At 50.3% G+C, this 18,294-nt stretch overlaps 1 protein-coding gene and 1 long non-coding RNA gene across 6 annotated transcripts in view; one reads left to right on the top strand and one right to left on the bottom strand.

Annotated features, from left to right (window-relative positions):
* Positions 1-1,705, bottom strand: part of LOC122215593 — a 49,190-nt gene extending 47,485 nt beyond the window's left edge. The window contains exon 1 of the long non-coding RNA XR_006200469.1: positions 1,113-1,705. This is a non-coding gene — a long non-coding RNA (uncharacterized LOC122215593). The remainder of the gene's footprint in view (positions 1-1,112) is intronic.
* TGIF2 (TGFB induced factor homeobox 2) lies at positions 1,645-16,953 on the top strand. Of its 5 annotated transcripts, none has more exons than XM_042931048.1 (3): positions 1,645-1,718; positions 5,377-5,602; positions 14,211-16,953. In XM_042931048.1, the coding sequence occupies exons 2-3, from the start codon at positions 5,411-5,413 to the stop codon at positions 14,730-14,732; spliced, it is 714 nt and encodes a 237-aa protein (XP_042786982.1). In that variant the 5' UTR covers positions 1,645-1,718; positions 5,377-5,410; the 3' UTR covers positions 14,733-16,953. The 5 variants fall into 5 exon arrangements, with proteins under 5 accessions (XP_042786982.1, XP_042786980.1, XP_042786984.1 ...); XM_042931046.1 differs by lacking the exon at positions 1,645-1,718 and adding an exon at positions 1,796-1,948; XM_042931050.1 differs by lacking the exon at positions 1,645-1,718 and adding an exon at positions 1,806-1,855.
* Positions 16,954-18,294: the final 1,341 nt, after the last annotated feature.

The following is an 18,294-nucleotide window of genomic DNA, read 5'->3' as shown; positions in this document are numbered from 1 at the left end:
CTTCTACTTGTCCCAGCGCACCTCCCCTAGCACAAGCCTTGGGAAGCGATGGTCCCGGGGGCTGCCACTGGCAGAATTTGCAAGAAGGTCTTTGGGCTGTAGCCCAGGTCCCAGTGGCTTTTCCCAAATGGGCAGTATGGCCCTCACACACTGGACCGCAATCCCTGGCACTGAGTGCTGGGGACAGAGTCCCTCCTCCGGGCTCACCTGGCTGTACCCATTTCCCCTTCCAGGCCCCCTCTTCTGAACATTCCTGCCCCATAGGCTCCTGTGTCTTTGAGCCTAATGACCAGGGCCCAGTTGTTTCACCTTTACCCAAGACTCCCAAGCCTCCCTGCCCTCAGAGGCAGAGCACCATTTCCCCCAAGAAATCATTTGGGGCCTCTGTCTCCCCATCTGTGAAATGGTAAGCATTGGGTGGTGGCACCCACATTTTGAGTGCTGCTGTGAGGAGGGCAGTGTGGCCAACTAGGTTCTAAGAGTTTGCAGGAAAATCTGGCTTCAGTGGGGAAACCAGGTGAGCCTCCACAGTCATTTTATCAGCATTCGGACTGGCTTAAGGCCTATTAGGGAAAAACTTGATTTTTGTTTTCGGATTTCTTCTCTGCTAAAGTTTAATTAAGACCAAAAGCCATTACAAGGCTGCTCAAGTGTCCTAGATATCTGGGACCAGATGAGGACCCAGAGGCCCAGAAAAGGCCTTGCCCAGATTTAGGCTGACTTCGTGCTGCCGCGCTCTGGGGGATACAAAGTCTGGTGGGAAAGCCAAGGGGGTCCAGTCAACAGGCATTTCACTTTGTGGTACACAGCAAAGCGCAGAGAAGAGAGTGCTAGCCCCGCTGGAGAATACCAAAAGGAACACGCTGGGTTGGGAGTGGTGGACAGAGGAAAGAGAAACCAGCGAGCACTGCTGGGGGTTTCCAGTCAGGTGGTCTGCCTCAGTGGGCAAAGGGCTGGGCTCCGCTGTCCGACCCTCCTGGGCTGAATGACACTAGCTGACTGTGTGACAAGAAGCCAAGTCTAGAGGCCTCTGCAGCTCATGGGTAAACCAGGAGCGGATTCGTTAACAGGACCAACCCCATAACCCAAGGATTAGTCGGGATGGTACACACCAGGGGTCTCGCTCGCCATCGCTGTGTTACAAACACTCCTTAAGCGCTGTTTTTACCTCTGGCCGCCACTCGTGTCCTAGACCCAGGAGCTACGTGCTTTGGGGTTGTGTCCCAGGCAGCCTTCTACCCGACTCTACCGGCCACTGAGGGCAGAAAGAGGCGTCGCATTCAGAGCCAGGTCCTCACCAGCTAGGAGGAAATCCCCGGACTAACCGGGCCTCAGTTTCCTCTCGGTGCAATGGGAACAATTCCACCGCCGGGGGGAGATGTGGCGGAGGGAGCGTTCCCACACGCGTCAGGTTTTGCATGACTTCTCCCCTCCGTAACGGCCCGCACTCCCAGCGCCGAGCACACAGTAGGCGCTCCGGAAACGCTCTACGAAAGAAGGAACGGGCCACTTCCTGCCCCCAAGCGGACTCTCCGGAGGAAGGGTTCCCACCACTCCTCCTCAGAGGCCATGTGGCATTCCTGAGGGTGGGGGTGGGCGCAGGAAGAAGGTGCCCTCCCGGCCCCGCCCCCTCCGGGAGCGGTGGGCGGGACGAAGCCCCTGGCCGCCGACAGCCCGCCCCGCGGGAGGTGGGCGTAGCTCGCCGAGCTCCGCACAAAGTTTGTTTTCTCCCTCCCGGCGGGTGGGGGAGGGCGAGGAAAGCGCGGGGGGGGGGGGGGGAGGAGAGGGGATCTGACGTCAGGCCGCGAGGTGCTTTCCAGCCGCGAGCTGTCAGGCCGAGTGTCAGGCCCGGCAGGTACGCGGCGCGCTCTCCCGGCGCCCCCCGCCCCCTGCCAGGACGCCCGGGACCAAGCCCGGGGCCGCGTGGACGGAAAAGCCGCTCCGAAAAGTCAGTGCGGGGCGCAGGAGGGAGACAGAGGCGGGCGGGGGACGCGCGGACAACTTGGAAAGTTTCTTTTTCTCGGCCGGGCGGGGGAGGGGGCGTCGTCCTGGCGCTTGAGAGTGTGGGTGTGTGAGCTCAGGTGTTTGTGAGCCCCGACTGCGGGGTGCGAGCGGGGGCCGGTGGGGGGGGACTGTCCCATTCCCCCCCGGTTGGAAGCTCTCTCGGGGCCCTTCTGGGGGGCCCAGCTCCTTACGATCCCAGCCTGTGAGAGGGCCGCCCCTGCCCCGGGCCGGGGTGAGCGCGCGGGGGGCGGGTTTGTTTGGTTTAAAAAGTGCACGTTGCTAACCGCCGGCAGTGCCCCCCCACCCCCCGCCGCGGCCGAGCCGAGGTGGGGGCCGTCGAGAGTGACAGCTGCGGGTGGGGGCAGCGAGAAGGGCCCGGGGCTGGGGGGCTGGGGAGCCCGCGCGAGTTCCCCTTTCCTGGAACAAAGGAAAGTCTGTCTCGGAGGCATCTGTCACTCCCAGGCGGGCCAAAGAAGCCAGGCGCGTGGGGCCGGCGACCCGAAGAAAGTTTGTGTGCGTCCGGACCCTCGGGCCAGCAGAGCGTGAGCCGAGCCTCCCGCTGAGGAAGCGCGCAGTCTCCCGGGCAGGGGGCGGCCAACATGGAGTCTGGGCGCAGGGCTGGGGGGGGGCGGTGCGGAGGTGGGAGCCCAGCCCCCTCCCCTCCCCCTCCGGGCCGAGTTCGGAGCACAAAGCCGAGCGCGCAGGCTCGGCCATCCCCGCGCCCCGAAGAGTCAGCCAGCGCCGAGCGGCGGGGGAAGGGGGTGGGAACCAAACTTTTTCCTGCCCCGGGACAGACACGTGAGTTTTCTTTCTTCCAGAGCCCCCGCCCCACCACATTTCGGGTCCGAGGGGAAGCGGGGGTGCCGAGTCTGGCGCGGGGTAGGGGGCTGAGGGGTGCAGGCGCCCCTAGCGCAGGCCGATTCCCCGCCGCCCCGGGAGCCATGTGCTCCGACTAGGTCTGGGCCGCGGGGGAGGCTGCGCGCTTTGTGTGAACTGCTGGGAATGCAGCTTGAGTGCGCGGCCGGGGGAGTGTCGGGGCGAGCTGTGGGAGTTGTCAGAAAGTTCGTTCGGGAGTGGCCGCAGGTCGGCGTCGTGGAGTGTGTAGGAGGGTGCACCCGGTGTCGTGTCGTGAGGGTGCTGCCACAGGCCAGTTGGGGTAAGAATTGATCGCTGGTGTGATGACGTTTGGAGTTTCCCCAGAGTTCGTGGGTGGGCGGGTCGGTTGGAGTTTGTGGGTAGGCATGTATCCAGGAATTGGGCTGTGTCGTGGGTACCAGTTGTTCGTGCTGGACGTGGGATTCAGTAAACTATGTGGGTGCTGTGTTTGTCGGTGAAAATCATGGTGGTTCTAGGAGCTCAGCGATGGTTTGGTGCCTGTTATCTCAGCGCTGTTAAGAAGGTTGCCTGGTGGTGAGGGCGTGTGTGTCTGTCTCGTTGGGGGTGGGGGGCGGTGTATGTTGGAACCTCCGGGATTGTAAACTGGAGTGCAGGACACCAGTGGAGAGAGGTCTGTGTAGACTGAAGGGTCATCTCCGTGGGCCACTTCGGGAACCCTGCAGACTGGGACTTGGCTGGTAGCCAGGGTGGAATTTGTACAGATAACCCTGAGTAAACTTCTCATAGCTTGCCAGAGCTGCATCCCCGAGCCCAGATCCCAGCTGCCCTAGCCAGCTAGACCTCAGAAACTTGACTTCAGAAAGCAGCCTGCTCTTGGTGTTCTCTGAGGAGTGGCACCTCTAACCAATGCCTGTCTCACCTCCAGGTGGCCTGGCTGGGAGGGTAGACCCTTCCCTCGAAAGCCTGGCCTAGCCAGCCCAGATATCTGGGCTCTGGCCCAAGTCGAGGAAACAAAACCTGGGAGATGCCAGAGTCTGTTGGCCCAGCCTGCTGGGTAGCTGTTAAAAGGCTGAGGAGGGAGGAGCCTCCAGATTCTGGCATTAGCTTGCCCTGGAACTTTTGGTTTTAAAATGTAAATCTCTTTTGCATGTGTGAACAAGAAGTTTGTCAGGGGGATGAGCAACTGAGTTGGGTTGTCTAGGGAAACACCTTCCTTCATTTGACAGGTGAAGAGGGGGCTCAAGCCCAGAGAGGAGAGCATACTTGCCAAGGTCACATAGCCAAGATGGGAAAACCAGAGCCCAGCCTTGCTCATTTATCTGAATTTTTGAGGAGTTGATTCATGGACCAAGCCAGGGGCTTAGATGACAAAGGAGAATGTCTGAGACAACCAATAGGGATGACTCAACACTCTTCTCTGCATGGTACACAGTAGGTGCAGTAAATGTTATGTGGATTGCTGTAGGGACATGGTGATTAATAGACTTTCCAGACCTGGGCAGCAAGATGGTATAGACTTCGGAGGTCTGAGAGGAGTTGGTTGGTGATGGTGGCAAACCTTGGTCCAAACCATATTTCCATACCATATCCTGGAGTTGTAATTTTTTTTTTCATAACAGTTTTCTTGAGATGTAACTCCCATACCATACAACTTACCCATTTAAAGCAAACAAGTAATGGTTTAGTATATTCACAACTATGTAGCTACCACCACTGTCAATTGTAGAACATTTTTATCACCTTAAAAAGAAACTCCATACCCCTTTAGCTATCATCCTTCTCTTCCTGTCCAGCCTCTTCTAAATATTTCATTAAGTTGGAATCATATGTGTTCTTTGTGACTTGCTTCTTTCACTTAGCATATTTTCAAGGCTCATCCACACTGTAATGTGGATCAGGACTTAGCAACTTTTTGTGGCCAAATAATATTCCACTGTGTGGATGGACTACATTTTTGCTTATCCATTCCTCCGTCGATGGACACTTGGGTTGTTTCCACCTTCTGGCTATTACGAGTAACGTTGCTGTAAACATTTCTGTTGAAGGCTTTGTGTGAACATAAGTTTTTCATTTCTCTTTGGAAGATGCCTAGGAGTGAAATTACTGGATCTCATGGCACCTGTTTAAGTTAAGGGCTTTCTCTCTGGGCCTTGGTTATCTTACTTATAAAATGACAATAGTAGTATCTCTCTTAACAAGGGCTTTGTGAGGATTGAATGAGATAATAAGTGTGAAGTGCTCAGTACAGAGCATGGAAAACAGACTCCAGTGGTAGCTATAATTATTTCTAGTCCAGTACTGCTTATTAATAAGCTGCCATTTACTTCAGTAGTCATCTACTGGCCCCGTGAAATGGAGGCATCTTGGACTCATCCCTTCTAGGTTGCCCAGGCCATAGTATAGCCTGAGACTTTGATTTGCTATTCCCCCATTTCTGGTGTCCCAAGTTCTAATAATGATGTGTTTGGGGACAGGGAAAGGGTGAGAGGCAATGTGTGGTAATAATGTCCCCATCCCCTTTGTCACTTGTTCCAGGCTTGCCCAAGGTCCAGCCTAGCCCCTAGACACCATGTCAGACAGTGATCTGGGTGAGGATGAAGGCCTCCTCTCCCTGGCAGGCAAGAGGAAGCGCAGAGGGAACCTGCCCAAAGAGTCAGTGAAGATCCTCCGGGACTGGCTGTACTTGCATCGCTACAACGCCTACCCCTCAGAACAGGAGAAGCTGAGCCTTTCTGGACAGACCAACCTGTCAGTGCTGCAGGTAAGAAGCAAGCAGCGGGAGACCTGGGTTCTAGTCCTGTCTAAGCCCTGTCACTAATGCACTTTGTGACCCCATAGGAACTACCTCCACCCCCCTCCCCCTCCCTGCCTCACGGGAAGACAGTGACATGAAGTCCTTGAGCTAGATATCAGTTTTGGAGAGTTCTGAAGAGGCAAGGCGTCATTATTAAAGTCTTGATGTCATTAACAATGAAGGCCATGGAAGGCTAGAAGGCATTGAGTGTTTGGGATTTGGCCTCCAGCCCCAGAGCAGTGTTTGGATAGTGACTTGGTTGTAAAAAGGCAGCTAGTGGTCTGCAGTGTGGTTAAAAAATGAGTTGGGATCACGGTCAAGGAAAGGGCAGAGAATTCAGAGGTTCTGGGTTCAAAACCCAGTTCTGCTACATAGGAGCTGTAGACATCTTGATTTCTCTCATCTGTAAAGTGGGGATTAGAATCTTCCCCTGCCTGAATTGTTAATAAGGAGCAGATTCAGAATTGGATGTGAAAGTGCTGACTGGCTGGCTCAGCCAGTGGAATGTGCGACTCTTGATCTTGGGGTTGTGAGTTCGAGCCCCAGGTTGGGTATAGAGATTACTTAAAAATAAATTTTTAAAAAATTTTTGTTAACGTTTATTTATTTTTGAGAGAGAGAGAAAGAGAAAGACAGAGCACGAGCGGGGGTAGGGCAGAGAGAGAGGGAGAGAGTGCCCCAAAAATCTTGAGGCACCTAGTTGGCTCAGTCAGTTAAGCATCCAACTTCGGCTCAGGTCATGATCTCACAGCTCATGGGTTGGAGGCCCATGTTGGGCTTTGCACTGACGGCTCAGAGCCTAGAGCCTGCTTTGGATTCTGTGTCTCCCTCTCTGCACCTCCCCTGCTTGCACTCTGTCTGTCTGTGTGTGTGTGTGTCTCTCTCTCAAAAATAAACGAACGTTGGGGCGCCTGGGTGGCTCGGTTGGGCGTCCGACTTCGGCTCAGATCACGATCTCGCGGTCTGTGAGTTCGAGCCCCGCGTCGGGCTCTGGGCTGATGGCTCAGAGCCTGGAGCCTGCTTCAGATTCTGTGTCTCCCTCTCTCTCTGCCCCTCCTCCGTTGATGCTCTGTCTCTCTCTGTCTCAAAAATAAATAAAACGTTAAAAATAAATAAATAAATAAATAATGAGCGTTAAAAAAATTTTTTTTAATAAAATCTTTAAAAAAAAAAAAAAAAAAGAAGAAAGAAAGAAAATAGGGGCACCTGGTGGCTTAGTCAGTTAAGTGTCTGACTCTTGGTTTTGGCTCAGGTCATGATCCCACAGTTTCCTTGAGTTCAAGCCCCAAATCAGGCTCCCAGCTTACAGTGCGGAGCCTGCTTAGGATTCTCTCTGTCACCCTCTCTCTCTCTGCCCCTCCCCCACTCGCACTGTCTCTGTCAAAATAATATATAAACTTTAAAAAAGAAAGAGAGGGGCACCTGGGTGGCGCAGTCGGTTAAGCGTCCGACTTCAGCCAGGTCACGATCTCGCGGTCCGTGAGTTCGAGCCCCGCGTCAGGCTCTGGGCAGATGGCTCAGAGCCTGGAGCCTGTTTCCGATTCTGTGTCTCTCTCTCTCTCTGCCCCTCCCCCGTTCATGCTCTGTCTCTCTCTGTCCCAAAAATAAATAAAAAACGTTGAAAAAAAAAATTTAAAATAAATAAATAAATAAAATAAAATAAAAAAGAAAGAGAAACAAAGTAAGTGCTTTGTAAACCTTGCACATGAGCGTATCTGAAAATTGTGTTATCTACTTTTTGTCAGAGTGCAAGGTATTATCTCCTTTGAACTGCCCCAACTGCTGATATGTAGGTGTGGTTCTGTTTTCAAAGTGCTGAGGCAGGACACCCTGGACTACCACTACTTTGCTTCCAGTTTGGCTCTCACCTACCTGAGAGACACAGAGCAGTCCCTCAGCCTAACGAAGGCCCACCCCCTACCCCACTGGACCCCAGTGCTTCCGTCATGAGCCAGCTAAGCCTCACCCTAAGCCCCTCTGCCACCTGTTCTACCTCTGTCTTTTCCTAGCCTATTACTTCAATCTATGATGCTGTCTCTCCCTCCTTCCCTGACTCTATACTCTGAACCTCCCATCTCTTCCCAGCTCCCATCCCTCCTCCATGATGCCTCATGGTGAGTATTCAGCCCTTAGAACTCCTGTCACCTGACTTTATACTTTCTGGGTAGTGGTTAATGGGAGTCTGCAAGAAAGGCTCTAGAATTACAGACCCTGACTCAGATCCCATCTTCTCCACAAGAGGAAGCCTGGACGTTGGCCAGGTCCACTGCCTTTTCCTGAGCCTCATTTCCTCAACTGAGAAAGGGAGATGATTGTTGGCACTTTCATAGCCCATAAGGGGGAGGAACGGAGAAGACGAATTCAAGGCTCACTGTGAAGTGAGCACAGAGTGGGTGTTTCTGCTCTTATCCTCATCTCTCCTAGATCATAGGTCTTGGACTGACCCCACATGTCTAGTAGCAGTGCCTAGTATTTCATGGTATACCACTGAGCACTCCCAACTACAGTTGAGATCCCAGAAAGGAACCAGACACATCCCTACCTTCAAGGAATATCTAGTCTAGGATGGGAAATTTAGGGAAGACCTAGCCATTGGTGTTTGCAAAAAGTGATCACTGCTGGGACAAAGGCAGCAGAGACCCAGGCAGGGCTTCTAAGCCAGTCTGGAGCTTCAAAAGGCCTCCCAGAAGAAGTGGACTTGAACTACGAGATGTAGAACAACACAGGCCAAAGGCTGGAACCTGAGAACCAGGATTACTTAGATAGGCTCTTTGCTGGTCTTCTGCCTCCAGCCTTTTTCCCTCAGTCTATTCTCACCTCTCTCTCTCTCTTTTTTTTTTTAAGTTTATTTATTTTTCAGAGAGACAGAGACAGCTTGAGCAGGGGAGAGAGAGGGAGAATCTCAAGGAGGCTCCACGTTGTCAGCACAGACTCCGAGGCGGGCTTGAACTCATGAAACCGTGAGATCATGACCTGAGCCAAAGTCTGATGCTTAACTGACTGAGCTACCCAGGCGCCCCATGAATTGGGTTTACTAATCGGTTCATGAAATGAACAGCATCTTATCTAACATCTAACAAGTAGAGAAATGTTCCCCTCAGCCCATTCTCTTGAACACACAAGTATAAATCTGATTATGTCATACACTCCATGGATCCCATTGTCCTCTGGATAGAGTCTAAACTCAAGAGCTCATCAGCCTCATCTCTCAGTCCTTCCTTTCTCTGAGACCTGTGAACCTTCGGACCTCTGTGCCTCTGAGCCTTCTCCTGTGGCTTCTTCCTGACTTTTCTGAACTGGCACACTCCATTTAAGCATTTCCTCATGAAAGCATTCTTTGCCTGGCTTTGAGGCCACTGCTGTGTATTCCTGGTACACCTCATACCTGTGCTGTCAAACCACACATCATACTGTATTGAAATTGCTTTTTGTCAGGGTCACTGTTTCTTATATCTGAGTAATATGCCAGTTTCTTTTAAAGAAGTTATTTTTCATGGACCCGCTTCCTCCTGTCATGTTGACTTGAAACATTTTTATTATCATTATCGTTTAAGCACATACAAACATAAAACTGGGTTAAAAAAAAAAAAAAACTTCTTGCTTTTGCTCCTATAAATTGTAAAATAACCAGTTTTCCAAAGTAAATAAATATCAAACCAATGAGACTCTATCTAACTGCATTAATGTAAAACGGTAGGTAGGGATGGTGTTTGGCTGACTGGGCTGTGGTGTTGTAGTATGAAAAAGGCACAGACTCTGGAGTTGAGCAAGTCTGGATTACCAGAGGCCATGGTGCTCCTACTCGAGATCAGAATGGAAACATAAAGTTAAACCTTCTTGTGAGAACTAGTGGATCCCTGGAGGATATATCCCTGATCCCATTTAGAGAAATACAGGTCTGGGGCAAGGATTTGCTTTTGGAAACTTCTGAGGAAGGGCACCTGGATCCTGGCGTGTTCTGGTGGGAAAGGTTCCATTGGTGGCCTCCCTGCTCTAGAGTCATGCTGAGAGTTAAGGAGCAGTGGGGACCATGTGGCCCTTGGTGGAAACTATACCATAAATCCCAAATGGCCCCTATCCATATACCTCTGGTTGGTGGTCTTACAGGCACCTCAGATTTCTCGATTGGAAAGCTTCTCCAAGCTGGCTCCTGCCCTTTCTAAGGGGTTCCCCTCAACTGCCCTTTCTCAGCTCATTTGGTCAATCACCAAATCCTAAACATTCGCCCCTTAAATATTTCTATAATATGGCTTTCCTACACCACTTGTCACTCTATTTCAAACCCTTCAATGAGTCTTACCAACCTAATGACAATATTACTTGACCGTGTCTGCAGAGCGGGCCTCATCCCTTCCCCCCATATTCATGCCACACTGATCAGTACCCCAGACCACTTTGTTCCCACTACTGACCAGGGAGACCCCCAACCCTCAAAGGAGATGTATGCTCCCACAGTACCAGGACTGAGTCAGCATTTGGACAATGAACTATAACTGCTTTTTAGAACACACCAAACTCCAGACGCCAAGTCTTACTTATCACTGGATCCCAAGTGTTTAGCTCAATGCCTGGTATCTGGTAGGTGCTCAGTAAATAATTGTTGAATTGATGGAAAATGAAGAAGTCCTGGAAATGTCAACAGGCAGGACCTCAAAAGTAAGGAAATGTAGGGGCCCCTCAATTGGGAAAAATTGCCTTAAGTCCCTGGAGGCATCTCTTTTTCCTATATTTAATTTTAAAAATTTTGCTGTTTATTAAGAACATTTGCAAATATCCACAAAAGAAAATATTCTAATGCACTCCTGGTACCAATCACCTGGCTTCAACAAGCATCAGCATTTTGCCAAGCTTGTTTTCTCTCTCCCTGGGGACAGCTCTTTTGATTGTCTCCTTTAACTGGCCCAGGAGCAATCTCATTAGCAAGTCAATGAGTCATTTAACTAACTGGTTTGCTGGTACTGGCCTGGGGCTAGGCAATTGGGAGGGTAAGACCAAAAAAAAAAAAGTCATTTTTGAAGGGTTTTCACTGGTCCCTGTGACACCCTATAAGCCCACTTTATTGCTGTGGTTTCTGACTGTTCTCAGGGGCCGTTTGCCTATTGGGGAGGGAAGGGTAACCTGGCAGAGGGGGCTCAGGCCCCACTCTTTCACTCTATTACTGATGGGATTGTCCTGTGTGCTGGAAACTGGTAGAACAGGCACTATCCCTGCCCTTGGGTAGGGTCCTGTGGGGAGGGAAGACAATATTTAGTGAACTAAGAATTCAGTGTAATTAACTACCAATGTAATTGGTATAAAAAAAAAAGACACCAATATGGGGTCAGCTGAGCTCCCCATTCCTTGAAGTCCATTTGGACTCCCTTCAAATGCAGCTTCCTAAGAGAAGCCTTTCCCAAAGCTGGAGGGAGGGTGAGGGAGGGGGGAGGTTAAACCATTGGTTCCCGAGCCCGGGGAAGCAGAACTTGGGGGAGCTTGTTTAAAAATACACATTCCTGGGGCACCTGGGTGGCTAGGTCAGTTAAGCGGCAGACTTTGTCTCGGGTCATGATCTCTTGGTTCGTGGGTTTGAGTCCTCTCTCTGCCCCTCCCCCACGCTCACGCGCGCTCACACTCTCTTTCTCTCAAAGATAAACATTAAAAGAAATAAAAATAAAAACACATTCCTGATCCTGCCACCATCACTGGATCTATAGAGCAGATGAGAGATAGTGTTTTTTTGTTTTGTTTGTTTTTTAAAACAATCTCCACACCCAATGTGGGGCTCAAACTCACAACCGGGGAGATCAAGAGTCGCATACTCTTCCAGCTGAGTGAGCCAGGCACCCCAAGATAGTTACTTTTTTAAGTCCCCCTCAAGGGGATTCTGATAGCCACATGACTTTAAGAACACCTGGGTATGGGTGGTCACAACACACATTGAAGGTACAGTGATGTTTAGGGAAGGTCTTTTCCATGCCCTTCACTTACTCCCTTTTGTTTCTTTCACAGTTGAAAAGACATTAAAATTAAAGCACTTGTGTTGCCTTCTTCAAAGGCCCTCCTCTGATCCTCATGGCCTTCATCAGCTTCCTGGTGCTCCCCCCCTCAACTCCCATTTGCCACAATGATTCCTCCCACATTCTTCATCCCAGCCACTGATAAAAAAAAAAAAAAAAAAAAAAAAATACTGGCAGGACAGCAGGCTTTCAGATAGGGCCCTGTTTTATGGTAGAGAGAGGCTTTCAGGCACCCAGCCTGTGTTGTGCCATATCAATGACAGAATTCACCTTGGCATTCTCCCTACCAACTCCCCAAGGACCTTGAGTGGGGGCAAGCCAAATACACTCTTTTCCTGACTTGGGCATGGGTTGGGCAGCTGGAAGGGGCTACAGAGAATCCTGATAGCCTACCCTCACAGCTGGCACTAGTGGTGCACTCAGGCGTCCTGCCCTTGCCCGGCCCCCCTCAGCTGTGCATTTCTATCGGATGAGAAGACAAAACAGACAGTATGCTGCCAAGTTTTCTGTGGACCAGGGTGAGCATGTGGAAAAGTATATGTGGGGGCGGGGGGGTGTTTTTCTGCTGTTCTTTTCCCAGAATTCTAAGCCAAAATGGGAGGCGCAGCTAGGGGCTAGGTGCCCACACAGCTGCTAGTAAACGCCTAAGCTCCCCTCCCCAAGACTGCTTTCTCAACAGAAATGCTCATCCCTACTTCACTTGACCCAGGTCACTGTGACCTGACCATCTCCCCTGCATGCAGAGCTAAGGTGAGCAGGCTTAGTATCCTCTGGTAGCACAGGTAGCAGGGAAGGCAGCTGCAGGATGCAGAAATGGTAGCATCTGAGCAAGCAGAGAAGGCTTCAGTCTCTTCACCTGGCAGTGGGGATTGCTTGAAACAGAGTCCAGCCTTCAAACTGGTGACCTTGAGCAAGTTACTGAAGCCCTCTCTGATCAGGGCTTCTGTTCACTGGTTCAAATAAAGTGATCATCACAGAATCTGTCTCATAAGCTATAGAATAAATGAGTAATTAGATGAGAAATGTTCAGAACAGCACCTGATTGGTTTTAGGATTATGATCATGATTATTCAGTTATCTGTTCTGTTTGGTAAGGCACAGCAAAGCACAGTAAGAGCAGCAATAGGGGCCCTAAAGCCAGGAGACCTGGCTCTACACTTGGAGTCTGTGTGACTTTGGGCAAATTCTTTGTCTTTCAAGAGTTTGGTTCCCTTTTTAGTACTTCAGGGACACTGCTCACTGCCTTCCGGGCTTGTATGCAGATTAAACATAACACAAGTGAGGGGCACCAGGGTGGCTCAGTCAGTTAAGCGTCCGACTTCGGCTCAGGTCATGATCTCGAAGTTTGTGAGTTCGAGCCCCACATCGGGCTCTGTGCTGACAGCTCGGAGCCTGGAGCCTACTTCGGATTCTGTGTCTCCCCCTCTCTCTGCCCCTCCCCTGCTCACACTCTGTGTCTGTCTCTCAATAATAAATAAACGTTAAAAAAAAAAAAACATAACACAAGTGAGATGGCTGGCATGATACTTGGTATCAAAGGTGCTTGTTCCTTTCCTTTGCCGCGCCCAGCCGTTCAGCCTTACCTCTCTCTGGGGCTCCCCTGCAGTTGTAGAGCATTCAGGTCAGCCAGTGTCGCTGATGACTTGTGTTGTGTGTGTGCTCACATGTACTGGGAAGACCATAGAGATGAAGAAAAATGAATGAAAATCCCCCCACACCAGGCTGGAATGGAGAGGAAAGAGAAGCCACCAGGCTCTGGATCTGTCCTGACCAGGATCTTTCCCAGCCTGACAGGGCCAGGAGCCTAGTGGTCCTTGCACCTGTGGAATGGGTACAGCTGCAGCCTGCTGGGCAAGGAGCCATGCCAACTGCAGGCACCAGCTCCTGTCATAGGTGGTTGTCCGATTGGCTGGGTAGAGGCAGAGAGAGTCCACAGAAAGAAGGTACCCAGGGGCTTGTCCTGGGGATGGGCCGAGAAAGGTGATAAGCAGGGGTAGAAAGAAACTGGTACAGGAGCCCTAAGGAAAGCTGGGCCTTTGATCCATTCAGTAAACAGTAATGTTAAGCATTACTGCAGCCCACACAGTTCCCAATATCCCAGCACATAGGAGGTAAGGGGGAGAAGGTTCCTGTCTTTGCCCCCTATAGCAGCTGGTGCTTGCTTGGTGAATATCTGTTGATAAACTGGAAGAAGAGACAAGGGTCAGGAGAAGAATCTACAGTGTGAAATGTAGGTCAGGCCACTCTTGAGGCCCTTTAGTGGTTTCTCCTGGTGTTCTGGCCAGTGGGATAAGCCCTGCCTGCTTCTGTCAGTTCTATCCTGAGTCCCCAAAGACTAGATCGGGTCTTCCCATTATTGTCCCCTCCACTGGACCTTCCCTTCATTGGCTGAATCATAGTTGCAATTTTATATTCACTTGTATGATGACTTCAATTCTCAATTCCTAACACGAATGTGTCTGAGGGCTGGGATTGTGTCTCTGTTGTTTGGCTGCTGTGTTTTTTTGGGGCTAGGAACTTAGGTGCTTCATAGCTGGTTTTGATTGAGTGAACTGACCACAGACTCCTACGCATTCCAGATATGTAACTGGTTCATCAACGCCCGGCGGCGGCTTCTACCAGACATGCTTCGGAAGGATGGCAAAGACCCCAACCAATTCACCATCTCTCGCCGCGGGGGTAAGGCCTCAGATGTGGCCCTGCCCCGTGGCAGCAGCCCCTCAGTGCTGGCTGTGTCTGTACCGGCCCCCACCAATGTGCTCTCCTTGTCTGTGTGCTCCATGCCACTCCACCCAGGCCAGGGGGAAAAGCCAGCAGCCCCCTTCCCACAAGGGGAGCTGGAGCCTCGGAAGCCCCTGGTGAGCCCTGGCAACACACTCACCCTACTGACCAGGGCTGAAGCCGGAAGCCCCACAGGTGGACTCTTCAACACACCACCGCCCACACCCCCAGAGCAGGACAAGGAGGACTTCAGTAGCTTCCAGCTGCTGGTGGAGGTGGCGCTACAGAGGGCTGCTGAGATGGAGCTTCAGAAGCAGCAGGACCCATCACCCCCCTTACTGCACACTCCTATCCCCTTAGTCTCTGAAAACCCCAAGTAGGCATCTGCCAAAAGGGGTGCTCGAGGCTCGAGCCAGCTGTCCTGGGTTTCCATTTTGGTTCCCTTTCATACAGAGGGTTTTCTTTGGATCACTGCCAAACATCGGGGTCATCTCCTCTGTCCAGAGGTCTTCAGCAGGGAGATGCCAGCTGGTGTCACTGCACTGCAATGGGGACCTCTCTGCTGACTGCCATTTCTCCAGGCCTCCTCAGTGATGAGACTGAGATCGGAGACAGGCATGGTGCTGCTGCTGCTTCTCCAGAGAATGCCCAGGACACCTTTGTTCCAGTCTGCTTTCCTAGGCTGGGCACAGGAAACCTACTACATTCAGACCTATGCCCCTGAGCTGGGCCTCTTTTTTGTTAAGCCAAGTGTGGACATTCCAAGTTCGTAAGTGTGAACAAAAGAGAAGAGGAACCCAGAAGATGTAACAGAACTGACTCCAGTTGAATGTTTAGGTTTTCACTAAACTTTGTGTTTATTTTTCCCTTTTTGCTGGGGTTTGCATTAATGGAGTAGTTAGCCCAGGTGTGGGGAGTGAGTGTGTTGCGTGATGGAGTCTGATGAACTGAGAACCATGCACCACTGCAACTGGTGTTTTACAAGGAAGGAGTATTTTTATTTTGGGGACCAGCTAACTCTCAATTCCAAAACATTGTTGTATTGTTGTTTTGATTTACCAAAAAAAGAAAAAAAAAATCTGGGGCTTTGGCTTTTCTGCATCAGGCACAGAAGGGAATAAAGCCTTAAGTATAAAGAGAGGGTCCAACAGAGAATCTGACCAAACCTTCTAAGCACAGAGCAGAGAAGGATGATAAAACCAGAGAGGTGGGGTTTTTTTTGGGGGGGTGGGGGGTGTTTTTATTTTTATTTTTTTTTTTTACTATATTTTGGGGAATGGGGGAAGTAAGCTAGACCAAGGCAGTGGGTTTTTTGGTTGTTGATTTTTTTTTTTCCTCTTTAATGTTTTCCCCTTCTTTATCCTTGAAAGCTTCGCCCTGCAGCCTGAGTTTTGAATACCTTTAAGAACGGATTAGTGGGACCAGAATGTCAAAAGCTCCCGGTAGCTCCTACTTGGAGAGAAGTGAGCCATCTACTGGTCAGGAAGCCCTGTAGCCGACTCAAGTGGGCAGCTTTTCCCACGATGGTGGCAAGAAACTATTCCTGGAAGAAGTAAGGAATGGTGCCCCCAGCTGCTGAGGAACTGCCTTTTAAGGAGGCTGGGGCTGGAAATCAGTTATGAAGCCTGTTCACTGTGTCTTTGTGTTGCACCTTTTTTTTAAATTGGAGTTGCAGAGGCCTCTGCCCTGAACTTCACAGTGAAACAAATCATAGTTGGTCTTACTCTTCTCCCTGCTCCCCATTTTTTATTTTGCTGTCTCACTGCTGACAGCATTCAACAGCAATATGCCCCATCTTTTTATATATCCTAAGAAACACTAATCCTAGGTTATTATTAGCCAAAATATTTTTGTTCCGAATAACATTGTTACTGGGCCAAAAGACCAGTCAGGAGCCCCCAGCCTGTAGTTTCCTGAAGTTGCCAAGTCAGACACAAGGGGGAGATTCCTGGGGAGTGACTGACTTGGGTGGACCTGGCCAGAAGAAAGGCAGCAACATGTGTTCTGTCCTTTCTGGGATGATCCCTGAAGTTTTCAGGGAGGCTACCCAACTTCTCAGTAGCTCAGCCTACCCATTGCTGTGGGAATGGGGATTGGTTATTTAAGGAGATGGAGCTTTGCTCTGAGTGGGCAAGTTTCCTAGGCTCTCTCTTTTGCCACCCCACTGCCTCCTTGCATGTCCCAGGGGGATCAGGGATCCTCACCCTCCTGAGGCCCAGCTGGGAAAGAAAGAACATAGCACCTTCAAAATTAGTTGAAGTTGCTGTTTGCCCAGCTTCTTCTACCCCACCCACATGTGTGAGCCCAGGTCTAGTGTGACTGTTGGGAGATGCTTTTAGCAAGGGACCCTGGAAGTGTGTCGGGCTGGGGTGGTGCACTGAGCGGTAGAGGTGGTGAGGGGTGAGGGAGCCATGCTGCTGAATTCTGGTTGGCATTCCCCCCTTGTGCAAGATGGGGAGGCTGGGGGTGGGGCAGCCTCTGCTTGGTTCGGTTGTGAGATAAACCTGGAGAAGACAGTTATCCCGTTGAATTATTTGAGCAAAAAACTACTGTAAATAACTTTTGATTTTGTCTTTTGTCAAATAAAGTTTGTTTTTGGTTTTTGTTTTGTTTTTTAAAGCAGAAACAGATTGACCCACCATGACCCTGGGCCCAGCCTGGAGACAGGGCAATTGCTGAGTTCTTACTAGGCCTTATTGCTTTCCCCTCCCTCTAGTAGCCACCTGTAAGTGTTGTACGCCCTATGTCCTTATTTCCTTGGCTTCAGTCCTGTTCCATATCCCATTCATCACAGTGTGCAGGGAGCATATGCATCCCAAGCTGAACCAGTCTTCCCTGGGATAGTCAGGCTTTGAGGTTGTTGAGTGGTGAGGGAACTTAGGGAGCTAGCAAATTTATCCTCCCCCTCAACCAGCGAGGAAAGCCCAGGACTGCAGTATGATGCCAGCACACACAAAAAGGCCGAGATGAAATGGATGCCCTAGTCATGTCTGAAAGTGGTACCACCTCTGGACTTCCCTATTATGTAAGCTACTAAATTCCCCTTTTTTGCTTAAGCTAGCTGTAGGTGTCATTTATTTCATAATGAAATGACTGTACACTTAATTGCAGCCCAAATGGTGCCAAATCAAGGACTGAAGCCGTAAAGGGTCTTGCTTTATGCCCGGGCCTACACAGTGTTCGCAGTATTCATTATTGCTTTAATTTTCATACACACGTGAAAGAAGTGAGATGCCCTTTGCGGAGGTAAAGAAACTGGGGGTTGGTTAAGTTACTTGCCTGAACTGTATTTATACAGCCAGTATTAAATGCAGCTAGGATCTAAATTCAAGTCTGTCTTGCTTGAAGGTAACCCTGACATCTACCTGGACTTTATTTGAACTAGTGATGGGCAGTTCACTGCCTGCCGGCATTCAACTAACATGGTTTGGGCTAAGCACTAGAAGTATCTTCTAAAGAACTAAATCAGCTTCTTCCTGATTCCAGTAGACCTAGATGGAGTTACTGAATCTCTCCCCTTTAGAAATTTGGAGATGATGCCCCCTGCCATTCATGATCCCCAGATTAAAGAGCCCCAGCTTGAGTTTATCCATTCATCCAAGAGCCTGGTTTTCCACTTCCTTCTCTCAGTGTCCCTCAAACTAGACACTTGGCCCTAGGGCTTGACAGAATAGAAACATGCTGGAAGGGCTCTTCAAAATAAATTTAATACTCATTTTCATCTGGAAAGTTAATATTAATATTCCCCTAAAAGGGGGAGTGGATGGCTTGACTGCCTTAGGAGAGATGGCTTCTTACACTTTTCAAAGTATTCCATTTTCAAAGAACTGAAACCAAAAGCGTCTTGCACATCAAGCTTCAAATTGATAAACCCTGGAGTAAGCAAGCACTAGAGAAAGTTGACAGGGACAATGCGGCTAGGACCCCTCTCCTCTGAAGCTA

The sequence above is a fragment of the Panthera leo genome, chromosome A3, assembly GCF_018350215.1.
Source record: "Panthera leo isolate Ple1 chromosome A3, P.leo_Ple1_pat1.1, whole genome shotgun sequence".
NCBI lineage: Eukaryota > Metazoa > Chordata > Mammalia > Carnivora > Felidae > Panthera > Panthera leo.
This window is presented reverse-complemented; position numbering and strand designations above follow the sequence as displayed.

Coding starts and splice junctions, on each gene's coding strand:
- TGIF2 (XM_042931048.1), top strand. CDS start 5,411: ATGTCAGACAGTGATCTGGGTGAGGATGAAGGCCTCCTCTCCCTGGCA. Junction 5,603..14,210: donor CCAACCTGTCAGTGCTGCAG/GTAAGAAGCAAG, acceptor TACGCATTCCAG/ATATGTAACTGGTTCATCAA.